This window comes from Stenella coeruleoalba (genome assembly GCF_951394435.1).
Source record: "Stenella coeruleoalba genome assembly, chromosome: 2".
Classification (NCBI taxonomy): Eukaryota; Metazoa; Chordata; class Mammalia; order Artiodactyla; family Delphinidae; genus Stenella; species Stenella coeruleoalba.
Window position 1 is genome coordinate 23,737,772 of NC_137147.1, and position 14,747 is coordinate 23,752,518.

General features: G+C 40.4%; 1 protein-coding gene across 1 annotated transcript in view; it reads right to left on the minus strand.

The window, feature by feature from the left end:
* LOC307182405 (neurexin-3-beta) overlaps positions 1 to 14,747 on the minus strand; it is a 1,521,800-nt gene that overhangs the window by 1,035,394 nt on the left and 471,659 nt on the right. The window contains exons 6-7 of the mRNA XM_079913629.1: positions 10,348 to 10,551; positions 3,897 to 3,923 (exon numbers count right to left, since the gene is read on the minus strand). Coding sequence (XP_079769755.1) covers positions 3,897 to 3,923; positions 10,348 to 10,551 — 231 coding nt within the window. The remainder of the gene's footprint in view (positions 1 to 3,896; positions 3,924 to 10,347; positions 10,552 to 14,747) is intronic.

The following is a 14,747-nucleotide window of genomic DNA, read 5'->3' on the forward strand; positions in this document are numbered from 1 at the left end:
CAGATGAATCAAACACAGCATATCCCCAATTCAACCAAAGACTTTGATTGGCACAGTCTCTAATAAATGTTTGGTGATAACAGCCTGAGAAGAGTTTATGGTGTGGTACCTTGCAGGATTTGGAGAGCAGGGGTAGTAATATTTGGAATGAGTAATGATAAGTATATCATAGATATTATGGGGAAAGACAAAGTACTGGAAAAGAGAAAGTAAGAAAGGGAGAAAGGCAGAGAACCTGATTAGAAAATTGTTTCTGCTTCTTGGAAACCCTTGTCATGGAGCTGTGTCAGTTACTGACAGAAGGGCCAGCCAAGAAAGCCAAAAGGAAAAAGGCTTTTGTCTTGTGATCACTGCCCTCTATCATGTCCAGTTATTTTCTCCTCACACTGGAAGATGGTCCTTCTTCATGTTCTTCTTGCCATTAAAAAGACAGTCACACAAACCCTTGGAAATAGCCATTTCCCTGAACGAACAATATTTTGAGGCAGATGAACAGGAAAAAAAAAAACAAACAGATGATGTCATTCAGTATGTTACCTGACTGACTTTTCACAGAACAGGCATTCTAAAAAAGAATTAACTGGAAAAATTCATGAACTTATATACAAACTTAAAGTTTAATTCACTATGTCCCTTCAAGAGAAAAAAGTTTTGTGTTGCAACTTGAGCAATTACACCCTATGACAGCTACTGAAATGCCAGCTGGAGCTCAGGAGTAAGTGGAAAGTCCTTCCCTCTCACACTCAGGCTGCAAATCAATCTTACTTCTTGTACTCTTCCAGTGAAAAACTGTGTAAGAGGCAGGATCCGCACAACTTGAGATTACAGAAACAACTTGAGATTCTATAACAGGTTGAACTATGAACTCTGATAGGTATGTGAGAAGAGGGGTTTAAAAGTTCTAGTCACCTGTACCTGTTTTATCTCCTAATTTAGTTGTATAGTCTTCTCAAACTTTTCTACCCAAGTGCCAATAATGGTGGGAATGGAATAGAGAAGATACACAATAAAAATGATAGGACTTTGAATTCTTATGTTTTTTTCTTAAAACATAAGAATAAGGTTTATCTATTAAATAAGATTCATGTTTATTTGTGTTCTTCTGCATCATATATCACTTTGCTTTCAACTCAAGTTTTTACTCCAAATCAACAATTAACTTCAAGAAAATGTATCACATATACTTTGTGACTCTACAGTACCCTGGGTACACATCTATACACCTCAGCATTAAAGGACTTAGATTAGTTTGAAGAGCTTGTGTTTTGTTTTGTTTTGTTTTGTTTCTATTCAACCCCTGTGCAACTAGTGGGCACTATGTATTCTTTCTCTGATGCTTTCACCAAAACTAACTTCCGTAGTATGTTAAAGATTTATCATGAGAATTCAAAATTGATTTTTCAAAATCCAATCTTGGCTTTTTACCTAAATATTGATTTAAGCCAGTTATATTCTTTCTATGCTGTGATCGAAGTCGGGAACGCATCTTTGCCGTGTGCATTTCCTCTCGATGCTGCTTCTGGTGGCTCTGAATAGAAAATCTTTTCTCAGGCTTAGAAAATCTGCTGGCATCTGTGTCCTGGATAAGAGTCACTGTATTCCCAGGAGAAAGAATTTGGGAACTTGTCTTATGATGACTCTCCATGGCTGATCAGATGGAATATATGGAATTAAATGTAAGATAAAGTATGGATAGAACACAAAAAGCAGGCCCTGATACCCTGATCAAATAACTCCCTCAGTTCTCTGTTCTGCAAATAAGTCTCTGAAGCCAGAAGGTGCCAGCTTCAACTTTGGAAGACGTTCTCCACCTTCATGCTCAGCTTTCATCTTATTTCCTTCTGGAAACTAATGCAAAAGAAAAAGTTTTCTATAGATATGCTATATTTTTTTAAGAAGCCAGACACAGATGACTACATGTTATATGATTCCATTTATACAAAATGCCCAGAAAAGGCAGGTTTATAGAGACAAAAGCAGACCAACAGCTGTCTAGGAGTATGGGCAGGAGAAGGGATTAACTGCAAAAGGACATAAGAGAAATTTGGGGAGTGTTGGAAATGTTCTAAAATGTGAATATGGTGATATCTGGACAACCCTAGAAATTTAATAAAAATCACTGAACTGTAGGCTTACAGTGGATGAACTCTGTGGTATGGAAATTATATATCAATAAAGCTGCTTAAAGAAAGAGAAAATGCCAGTCTTCGGAGAAAAAGGATGTTTCAATTAGACTTGTAATGATCTAAATATCATGAGAAATTTCTGTCTAATTAGAAATATTTAAACACAGCAATATAGGACATTGCTTAAATTAACTGAAAGTGATGCCAGGACAAGCAGAAAGCACTGTACTTTAGGAAGTTGTTGTTTATATCAATTTTTTACATTTCTTTTTGTTGTTGCTGTTCATTTATATGGAACATTTGCCACCCAGAAGTGGATTTGGGCTTCATTAGTTTGTCATCCTGATAATGTATCTCCCAAGAAAGAAGGTTAAACCAGCTAACACCTTTAAAATTTTTAGAAGGATGGGACAAACAAGTAAATGAAATGTAAGAGGCTATCTCCTTTTCTGAGTTTGTTCCTACAGAAAGACCCTAGCAAGGAAAGCAGCAAAAAATCAGGAGACAATACTGCGAATCACGTGTGTTAGATGCTCAGTCAATCCAGTTTTGTCTTCCTGGTCCACGGGAGACTGTTATTTCCCAGTTTCCTCTGAGTTTAAGATGGAACCATGTCTGACAAAATATAAGCGGAAGCGATGTATGGCATTTTCAGGCAAGGCAATAAAACATATTGCATAACTATCCAAGCTCTCTCTCTCTTCCCTATGGATAGAACGAGAGGTGAAAAACTCCAAGGTTGTTGAACCCAACTCATGGAAGAATCTTAGTTGCCTGAATTACTTCTTTGAAGAGAGCTGACCAGGAGCGCTGCTCAACTGGCATTGGACTTTGCCCGAACAAGAAAGAAACCTTTTTTGTTGAGCCATTGAAATGCTGGGATTGTCTGTTGTAGCTTATCACCCTAACCAATTATCCTAGTTGCTTAATTGTTATTTAATTGCCTTAACTAATATGACACACTATAGAGCTCAAAGTATATTTCTTCCTTTCTTCCTTTTATCACCTAGTTCTACTCTTTCCCTCATGCCCATCTTTCCTCTTTCTCCTCCTATGGCCCTACTTCATGACTCCAGTTAATGTGCACTTCTGAGACAGGAAGAAATGCGTGAGTAGTATTCAGCCTGTTCCTCCTTAAGACCCTTCTTCAAGAGGTGGAATATTTGAATGGAATAAGGTAAAAATAATAGTCTGCCATTCTTTATTCAGAAGAGCTAGAATGTATCTCAAGTCTTTGGTTAAAATGTTACATTATTACCAAGAGCAATGCTTTGCCCACCCTCCTTAGGGGGAAACAAAAAAAAAAACCTACAGCGATAAATGCCAAGAAGCAAATGTCAGAGTTGGCAGCCACCCTGTGGGTCATGAACTTTGCTTTCATTTTCTGAAGCTTTTGGTAGTGGAGAAGTGCATTCTGGTTGCTCTAATGCTTTTTGTCCACCCCTGAGAGTTATTTTCCCAAAACAACAAATTACCATTTCAATTCATTTTCAAAGTCATTATCCAGGTACCCTTTCCTCCTTTTCCGCATATAGAACAAATGCAAGGAAAGAAGAGAGGACCTGCCGCAATTCCGAAACCACACCCTGGGCCACACTCAGCCCAAACCATCACCCCAGCCCTTCAGCTTGTAAACCCCAGTTCCCCCCAACTCCACTGTCAAAAAATAAAATAATTCAAATAAAAAACAGCTCATAAAACAGTAAACAAAATAAAGTCAGTTTTCTTTTTTTTTTTAAAGAACAAAATGAAACTTGAGGGAAAACTTACTGGAGTTACAGTTTATCCTGATACAGTCTAGATGGGGAAAAATAAATGAAAGATGAAATTGCATCCTTCAAGGTAACAGCTGCAGACATCCAAAAACAATCAGTCCACCCTTCCGGGGACAGACACACGCAAGAAATGTGGCCATTTTATATATATATATACAGTATGCACAAGTTTAAGGGTGGGTGTATATGTACAGTATATTGTTTAGTAAAGTTGGATACATATATATATACACACACACATATATATATACACGTATGTATAGAGATATATACTGGTATACATATATATCCACAATAGACACCGAGTAGGCTTTTTTTTTCTTTCAAAAATCCTATTCACTTATATAAAGTATTTCAAAACTGGACTTTGAAATATTAATTTTGTTAAACTTGGAAAATACTGCAAAAATTTCCCCACCAAATGTAGGTTTTAGTTTGTTTCTCTCTACAACTGGTTTTTCTTAAAATTTATCTTTAATAGTACCATCAAGACAATTTTTGTTTTAGTATTTCAAAGATATATCACCAGTCTGACATATCGTATCATTTTAACAAATCTGTCCATGAAGTTTCTCAGTGCAGTATTTAACCCTTTCTCTTTTTCTAAAACCAAACTCCCTCCACCCTCTCTCCTCAGGTCAGGCCCCAAATGCTATAGAAATTTATGCAGGCAGATTTGCCGTTACCCTCAGAGGTAAGGAAAGGGTTAACACCACCTGGTCATTTTCTGTCATAAAATGGCCACTTGCAAACAGCTAACCGCACAAACACCCATCCCAGATTTTAGAGAGGCTGGCTCGGGTGCTGGCTAAAAGGAGTTGTATGATATTATCATAATTGATTGGGGTCTCTGCTGTAGTTTCAAAGGCCCCCAGACCAACCCCCTCATGAAGCCCATCTCCGTCTTCCTGCCTGAATGCTCAGACTGAATCAAGCGCCCACAGCATTTGAGGAGAAGGCGAGACAGGCACATGGGGAGGAGGTCTTGGGCACCGTTGACATCCTACCTATTTCCCTCTGTGATCCTGCATCTTGAAGAAAGAAAATTCTTTTTTTTTAATGGGAAAGAGAGGGAATAAAGGGTGGCTAATTTTCTTGTGCTGGTCACCAGACAAGGTATTTTGTGTCAGAGATCAGAGTATCTATCCTTTTATTAATATCTGTTTGGAGTCAGGGACACACAGCATAAAAGGTATAGAGCAGAGTCAATGGGTGTTAGTAGGGGTTGGGAAGAATGGTCAGAGAAATGTCTCAGGTTAACTGTTACCAGGCTTCCCAGTTGATCCTAAGTTTGGTTTTCAATTGTGGGAATTCCTATAAGAATTTGTTTAAAGCCAGACATTAAAAGGTAGAAGTAAAATGATAAAGAAAGGAGAAAATTACAGGAAAAAAATACAGTTAGAAACTGTGCTTTTCTTCTAGCTAAGGTTAACCCAATAGTTTTGGAGGACTTGTGGAAGATAATGCCACGATTTGAATTTCCTGAAGTAAACCATTTTAAGCACGTGAGAAAGAAACCAGTGGCAAATGACAGGGCAGAATGAAACTACGTGAATCCAGATAGGAGCAATTTATAACACCCAAGCGTTCTGAGGAAGCGGGCAGGAAGCTTATTTGTTCCCCAGAAGAACATCTCTTGAGAAAAATCTGGGTTTGGTTTCGTGCGGTTAGGTTTGTCATGTGTCGTCAACCGCAACAGAAAAGTGGGAGCAAACAGCCCTGGAGCAACTGGTACGATCACCGGACAGAGGAGGCCATGCCCCTGGTGAGGACTGGGGAAGGGGAGGGCAGGGAGGGAGGAAGAAGTGGGGCCTCAGCTGCCGGTTCGCCTACCATCACCCGAGGCTGGAGAAATGCTGGAGAAATGCCCCTCACTGATGGATTCAAGAAAGAGGGGAAGCAGAAGTATGGGCGTGCTTCAGAGAAGGAAGGGGAAAGAGTGAGCCTAAAGCAACAACCCCAAGAACTTTAAACAAGAAGTGGTTTTCTGCTTTGGTTTCTGTGCTGCTGAGGATTTATTCTTAGTCAAGGACCTGGTCTAGGCAGAGGTGCTGGGTTGGGCTTGTCCTTCTGGGTTCACTCAAGTGATTCCATGAACTGAATGGTGTCTTTAAAACAATGTGAGGACTTGCAGCTTTCAAGACAGCAGACAATTGGGTATGTTAAGTCAAGAAGTGAAAAATTATTTTGCTACTTTACTTGAAGAATAAGTTTGAGGAGAAAAATCTACCCCAGTTCCTTGTTCACAGGGTCTGAGAGGGTGGTCTTGATAGTGATGATGTATTTTTTTTTTTTTTTTGCGGTACGCGGGCCTCTCACTGTTGTGGCCTCTCCCGTTGCGGAGCACAGGCTCCAGGCGCACAGGCTCAGCGGCCATGGCTCACGGGCCCAGCCGCTCCGCAGCATGTGGGATCCTCCCAGACCAGGGCACGAACCCGTGTCCCCTGCACTGGCAGGCTGACTCTCAACCACTGCACCACCAGGGAAGCCCGATGTATTGTTTTTTAATGAAAAAATGGATCAGAAGAACTGACCTGGGAGGGCAATTTCCTTTAGATCTCCAGTAGCAGCCGAAGTCCTCTCTCTGCCTGAGCCTTGGCATGGTATTTGAGGGATGTGGGTATGTGTGTGTGTGCTGTTCATTCTGTTTCAGTTGTTTCATTTAATTTTAGTAAATAAGGGGAAATTATTATTTTCTATATTGGTGAGCTTCAGGTTGAGCACGGAAGAGGTGAATGTTTCTAGGTGTTTTATGTCTTCAGTGATGCATACAGTAAACAGTAGTCTGCAAGTCCATGTTTCCAGAGAGAGAACATCTGGAGAATCTGAATGCAATTAACCAAGCTGCATGGCACTGCCTACAAGCCTCCACCACTGAAGAAGGGCTGCCTGCCTTCTGCTGAGGATTCTTACAGGCCCGTGAATGAGGCTGTACCAATACTGATTGACTTTTCTGCTGTATGGCTCAATTCAAACCAAGCACTAAGAAAAAGATGCCTTCCGTGCATGTTTAAAAGGTGACCATCATGAAAGCAGTTAGAAGTCATTAAGTCTGTCACATCACTGATCCACAGTATTGATCTGTGGAGGTAACGGATAACCCATGATGACTGAGTAGTTTAGAAACATGGGTAGTCCCACCTCTGTGACCTACTTTCTTTGTTTCACATCTATCAAGCAATCATAAAAACACTATTGACTTATCTCAGAAAGTTACTGTGAGATTAAAATAAGGTTTTCAAAATATTTAAAAATACTATAATAGTAAAAATTATTATTATATCTTTTAATACTAAGAGATAAAAATATGATTGGTCAATGGCCAACCTCAAAGCTTTTAAAAACGTGCTGTGTGTAGCTGGACATTGCTCATGGCTGCTGTTGCCACGGCTGGCTATCTTCAGAAGGCAAGGCCCTTGGAAAAGCCTAGTCCCCTTGATATTTAAGAGACACGTTACATCAGAAAAATACAGACATTTATATCATGACCTTCTATGTGTGAACAATTTGAAATAAACTGGAATATCATTCGTGCCTGTGCTAGAAAAGAGACACAACTTAAATGGAGGGAGGGATCCTTTGAAATTAGTTTTGGGGATTGTGTACGTAAATGCACACTCTGCTTGGAGATATTTTCTACTATAATGAAAAAAGGGTAATATGAATTCATGACACGGAGGAAAAAAGCATTTATGAAGGGCTATATTCTAGGGAGGGGGGTAGGAGAACCTTCAAACAAAGCATGAGTATGAACAGTTGTGCACACATGTCCAAGGAATTTAAGTTCAGTTTTCTGTGTTAGGTTTGAAAGAAAGTAAATTCAAACCAGTAATTGTGGTGAACCATACCCTTCAGGGAAAAAAGAAGTGACCACTGTTTCTAGAGAAGCACAGTGCTCTTTCGCCTAAGATGCCTCAACTTAGGAGAGCTACACTGATCATGTGCAGAAAGGAGTCAGGAGGCAAAAGCAGAGTCTTTTAAAAAAGCACACCTTGGGGCTTCCCTGGTGGCACAGTGGTTGAGAGTCCACCTGCCGATGCAGGGGACTCAGGTTCGTGCCCCGGTCCGGGAAGATCTCACATGCCGCGGAGCGGCTGGGCCCGTGAGCCAAGGCCACTGAACCTACGCGTCCGGAGCCTGTGCTCCGCAACAGGAGAAGCCACAGCAGTGAGAGGCCCGCGTACCGGAAAAAACAACAACAACAACAAAAAAACACACGCCTCCCAGATTTTCGTGACAGTTTAAAATGCAAAAATAATGCTTCTAGGAATACACCTGGGATCTATGACTGTGTGTATGTGTGTGTGTGTGAGAGAGAGAGAGACAGAGAGGGAGAGAGAAGGAGAGAGAGAGAACCTGTTCATCTCTTTCTTCATCCCCTTTTATCTCCCTCCACCTCCATTTTTCCTTCTAAGATGTGAGACCTGTCATAGTTGGCCTTCTAATCTTACAAAACAACATCTAAAAAGGAAAAAAAAAAAAGTTGTCTGTTTAAAGGCAATGTGCATTTCCCCAGGACCCCACAGGGCTGAATATTCTTTATATCTCTGGCTCTCTCTTACCTTGAAATAGAGAGTTAAAAACTGACCCTATCTTCTTTTCTGTGAGCTAGTTAGGAGGTCACATTTGTTTTCATTTTAGTTGTGGGAGGGTTTTTTTTAAATTTTTATTTCTTCTGTTGTTTTTCAGAGAACTTGACAGTAGGCTACTGGTGGTGGTTTCAGGTATGCACTCTGGTTGGTTGGTTTCAGGTGGGCAGCATGGTGTAGGGAGGGGAAGGTGAGGAGGACAGGGGAATGCCAGTCCCTGCAGGCTGCTCAGTACACTCTGTTCTCAAGGCTGTTTGCTATGCGGGCCGCAGGCTTTGGGCCTTTGAAGGGTTGAATACCATCTTTTGATTTACCATGGCTGATGGTGGGGAGGATTGGAAACTCAAGAACACCCACAAAGATCTAGCAAAAGAGAAAAACAAAACCCAAAATAACCAAACACACACATACGCAAACCAAAGAAAAACCAAGAGACACACTGACAACAGAAATCAAATATGCTTGGAAAAGAAAAAGGGCATAGTGTTGTAAAAGCTGCAACTTGGGGAAAAAAAAAGGGACACACAACTAAACAAGCCACTGCTCAAAACAGTCTTCTGTGTCCTCGAGATTTTTAGGATTGTCGCGTATAGGCATTTTTCAAGAGTGACCAGTTGACCTGACAGCAGATAAGACTGGTATTGATTTCCCACCTTCCCACCAGGCCATCTAGGGCTGTGTATCGTCCTGCATCTGATACATTTGTCCATCATGTCTTCTCCATGCCTCTGACAAACCATTCCACTGACATCTTTATGAAGGAGTTGTGTATCTAAACATATTCTACATAGCCAAACAAATCAGAGGCTTAGGAAGTTTGAGCGCAGCTGTATCACAATCCTGTCAACACAGGGCACGGACTTTCTACTGAGTAGAATCAGCAGAAATAGAGATTGCTTTTTTTCCTTCCAAAAACCAAGAGGTCCTCACTCTCCATAGAAGATTGATTAGAATCCAGCCAAGAAGGTCAGCAGCCTGAGAGGATGTGAGGCCATAAAAGAGGGATTTCCAAAGTATCATTATAGGTAATTACAGTAGAAGAACAGGTCCTCTCTCAATCAAGCTACAAATTTGAAACTGTCATAATTTCTCAACACTAAGGAAAAATGCATATGTATTATATAAGAACAGAGTAACTGGTAACAGTGTGACTTAATAATTTTTATCAAAAGGGCCGTCTAGTGAGGGTAGGAATGTCAGGAAGGAAGAAGGGAAGCATACCAAGAGCCACACCATCCTTCCATGTGTCAGAGACTCTAAACTTATAGAAGTTTTCCCCGATGGGACAACAGAAGTAATGTGACTTGTGCTCCCCACTAGGAGAGAGTAAATATAAGGAGATACTAGTGTCATCAAGGCCACCAGAATTTCCCATGGGAACAGTCCTTGCGGAGCTTCAAACAATGCATTTCTCATCCCACTCACATGGCTTCGTCCTCTCAAACACCACCTTCCCATTTTGCTTCCATCTCATGCCCTGTCCCTGTCCTCTGCTTTGACTGTTTTGAGTGGTGACCAAGGAGTTGGACTTAATGGGAATGTGCTTGATCAAAAGATGGACCAAAGTAGCGTGTTTTACACAAAGCTAAACGATTCAAAAAACCAAGAAAGGAAACTTAGAAAACAAATCTTCTAGTAAAGAAACCACCACTGTCAGAAACCAGAAATTGACATCAAAACCTCATGCAGAAACAAGAAGGTGTTTGTTGCTGTTGGGATTTATCCTTGGCCTATTAAACAAGAGGTGAGCAGCTAAATTTCAAGAAACAAACAAAGAATTCAGTCAAACCAATGAAAATCAGAAAAGAAAGGGAAGACAAGCCCAAACAGAGTGGCAGAGGGTACTTCATACGATACCTAAGTTAACCATGAGCTTCACGCGCCCCCCATCCAGCTCCAAGCGCAGGGTGTCGGCAGAGTCCCTGGAGGTAGTGGCCACCAGCAGCCCGTAAGCTCGCTGGGACATGAAGCGGAAGGACACGTCCTCTGCCTCGGTGTGCATGACCATGGGCATGATGATCTTCATGTACATGCTGCCGTCGTAGCTCAGGATGGACGCCTCTGCAGAGAAGAAAGAGGGTATGGTCAGGAGGAAGGATGCCAGAGTCTGCCTTTGCTTCCAGGGTAAGCAGAGTAGAAGGAGAGGGCACCAAATTAGTAGACAGGTGGCTTGTGCTTGCTAGACCTCCACTGCCACTTTTAAGCTGTATGCAGACCCCTGAAACTCTGAGGTTCTACTTCCTCATTTGTAAAAGGCATCTGATGGCGCTGGTCCCTGCCCTACCATGCTCACTGACTTGTCAATGGTACCACATGAAATAATAGATGTGAAGGCATTTTGCAAAAGTGAAAATGCCCTCATAAATGGTAGTAATTCTGTATGCTGTAGACACGACAAAGCAAAACAAGACACTAAACAAAACTTGAGTCCTGTAAATATTTCATGAAGAACAGGAGGGAAGCAGCAGTTTATAATCACCACAGCGAACAAATACATACTTGCCAGAGTGCTGCTAGAAAAAGAAAAGAGCAGCAGCACAGCCAGGCCTCGTAGAAGTTTGCTTGGCCTGTTCAAAGAAGACTGATGGAGCCAGGGCCAGAACAACAACAGCAAAAGCTAAGCACACCTTCGGGAACCAGACATTTTACTTTTATCCAAATAGCACTTTTATAGGAAAGGAGGAAGCTCACTTTTATTTGAAACCTTCTCTAGTCCAAACACTTTGGTTATGAGCCCTCCACCCCCTCCAATATGTTATCTCATTTAATGCCACAACGTGGCTCTACCATTCCTACTTTCGAACAGAAAACCAAGGGTCTTAGGGGGAGTAGGTTATCATCCCTAAGTCACACAGTCTGGACTTTTTTTTTTTTTTTTTTTGCGGTACGCGGGCCTTTCACTGTTGTGGCCTCTCCCGTTGCGGAGCACAGGCTCCAGACGCGCAGGCTCAGAGGCCATGGCTCACGGGCCCAGCCACTCCACGGCATGTGGGATCTTCCCGGACCGGGGCACGAACCCGTGTCCCCTGCATCGGCAGGCGGACTCTCAACCACTGCGCCACCAGGGAAGCCCCACAGTCTGGACTTTAACCCGGTACATCCAATACCAAGTCCAGGGCCTGTTATGTAGCACCATGTGGCTCAAAACGTGAATTTGTTTAATCATTTGTTTAGCAAATATTTTAGAGAACACAGGAAGAGAGTATCACTCACATTCCTATGAAGCCAACTGCCACTGAACTCAGCACCTGGCACTGAAAAGGTCCTTACTAAATATTTGCTACATTCCAATATGCACTATGGAGGGTACAAAGGTGAAGCAGACAACAGCCCCTGTCCTGAAGGGAGACTAAGCACACACAAATAACTACTAGAATATAAACATGGCTAAATGACCCAGCAAAGATATATTGATAAAGCCAGGAGCATTCAGAAGAGAGAGGCTATAGCATGCAGGTGAGTAGAATTGATGTGGTAAAGTCTGAAGCTGGTCTTGATAGATGGGTGGGGTTTTTAATGAAAGAAGTGATGGCATCAGATTTCACAGGTAGATAAAACAGTATCTCTATACACGAAAAGGAAAGAAGAGGGGTATGCTCAGATAATAACAAACTTCAATTTAACAGAAGCGTCAAGCATATTTTAAGAATAGTTATACAAAGGTGCTTTGAGATTAGAATAAAATCAATGGACTTTGGTAGATACTGGGAAGTAAATGAATAGTTTTAGATTATGAGGTACCACAATATGCTCATTTGTGACTATATACCAGGCACTCTTCTAGGTGTTGAGGACGTGACAGTGAACAAAAGAAACATCTTCTGTCCTCATGCATAAAAGGCATAGGAACACGGAGAGACAAGGCAGACCACGTGGAAAGTTCTCAAAATAGTACGTCATCATCATACACCCAACCTGATTTACACAACACACAAAAGGTCCATGAAAAAAACATAAATACACCAGTCATTCCTGGGAATCAACCTTCACCTGGGTAAAATCCATGACATGCTCATAGTTGTATATTATAATGTGCAAACTCCAAGAGGATCACAAACAAAGGTGTGACAGTTACAGACACCATCAAAATGAAAAACATATTTTGAAGATCTCTTCTTAGATGAGAAGCATTATCTAAATGTAACACATGCTCAAGATGTAAAAGAAACGTTTATCTCCTGAAAGAGCAGAATCAAAAGATCAATAACAATAGCTAAAATTTATTGAGCACTTACTATTTGCCTGGTGCTTTCTAGGATTTTACATGCATTAAGATGGCACTTAATCCTCACAAGTACTTCGTGAAGAAGACAATATTATTATATTTTATAGATACCAGGTCACACATCCAAGAAATGGCAGAGCTGGAAGTTAAATGTAGGCAGTCCGATTCTCATGGCTGTATACATAATGATTCTGCCAAATTGTGAGAGAGTTATACTAGGAGCACACCCATGTTTCTTAGCACATAAAGTACATCTATAATGCTTCATGGCAGACTGTGGTGTTCTTGTGTGTGTGTGTGAGTGCATGCACAGGCATGCACACGTGTGCACATATATATATACATATATGCCATTATTTAAAGTTGTATTTTATGAACATATACAATTATATAGAGATGATATGTATTTCTAAATAATATATTGTTATATATTACTAGGCACAATGCTGTGTGTTTGTGTAATTATGAACACCATTAATTACTACTGTGTACCTTCTACTATAGACACCCACACAAAAATACACTCCTTTTTAAAAGATGTTAGGGTATTCAGTGAGCCATGAGATGGTTGTTTTGATGCATTCAACTTAAATAATTCCAAAACTAATGGCCACTTTTATCTCTCTGGATATGTACAGTGGCAGAATATATGCATAAATGAATGTATCTTTATGTCAATATTGGTAGTGTCAGAGAACAAATATCAGGTGCATATGTAGTTAAACACCTAATGGTACAAAATAAAGTATGTATCTCAATGTACACCTTTGTGTGTATCTTGGTGAGTATGTTCTACTATTAACATGGTATTTTTAAGGGGAGGGTGATGAAGCAAAAGAGTTAATATAGGAATCAGCTGAAACAAAATTTGTTTCAGAATTCATATTAATTTGCTTATAAGATTTCAAACACAAGGGGTACCATGAATGGAATACTATTCAATGGAAAATAAGTCTAAATAAGGAAAGTTATTTGATCTAAAAACTATCAGATTATTGAGTGTTGAAAGACCACATCATGAAATGCTGACATAATAGTACTTACACAGTTCTCCTTTTTTAAATTAATTAATTAATTTATTTATTTATTTATTGGCTGCATTGGGTTTTCATTGCTGCGTGCGGGCTTTCTCTAGTTGAGGCAAGCAGCGGGCTACTCTTCGTTGTGGCACACGGGCTTCTCATTGCCATGGCTTCTCTTATTGTGAAGCACGGGCTTTAGATGCGTGGGCTTCAGTAGTTGTGGCACGTGGGCTCAGTAGTTGTGGCTCGCAGGCTCTAGAGTGCAGGCTCAGTAGTTGTGGTGCACGAGCTTAGCTGCTCCACAGCATGTGGGATCTTCCCGGACCAGGGCTCCAACCCGTGTCCCCTGCACTGGCAGGCTAATTCTTAACCCCTGTGCCACCAGGGAAATCCCCAGTTCTCCTACTTTGTTCCTCTTTTCCTCCTTTACTACTTCCTTTTGTCTTAAGTGAATATTTCCTAGCATATTATTTTAATTCCTTTGATGGTTCTTAACTAAATAACCAAGTAACTAAGAGCTACTTCCTTAGTGGTTGGTCTAGGGCTTACAACATACATCTTAATTTATCAGAATCTACTTCATATTTATACTAACTTAATTCCAGTAAGATACAGAAACTTTACTCTTACATAGCTTTCTTCTGGTCCTCCTTTTTGTGTTATTATTGTTATTCATATAATGTCTATATATGTTTCAAACTCAAAAATACATTGTTATAATTATTGCTTTATAAAAACTTCTTCTTATGAAGTGAAGAAAGGAGAGCTCAGATATATTTATAGAGTTTTTTTTAAATAAGCTTATTATTTACCATGTCTGTCTCTCTTCATTTCTTTTTGTGGATTAGCAGTACCACCTGGTGTCATTCCTTTTCTTCAATGTAGCTTCATTCATTTTTTATTATCAAATATATTACAATTCTATGTTATAGGCCCAACAATACAATTTTATATTGTTTTATGTAATTGCTTTTTAAATCAGTTAAAAGAAGAAAGAAAAAGAAATGTGT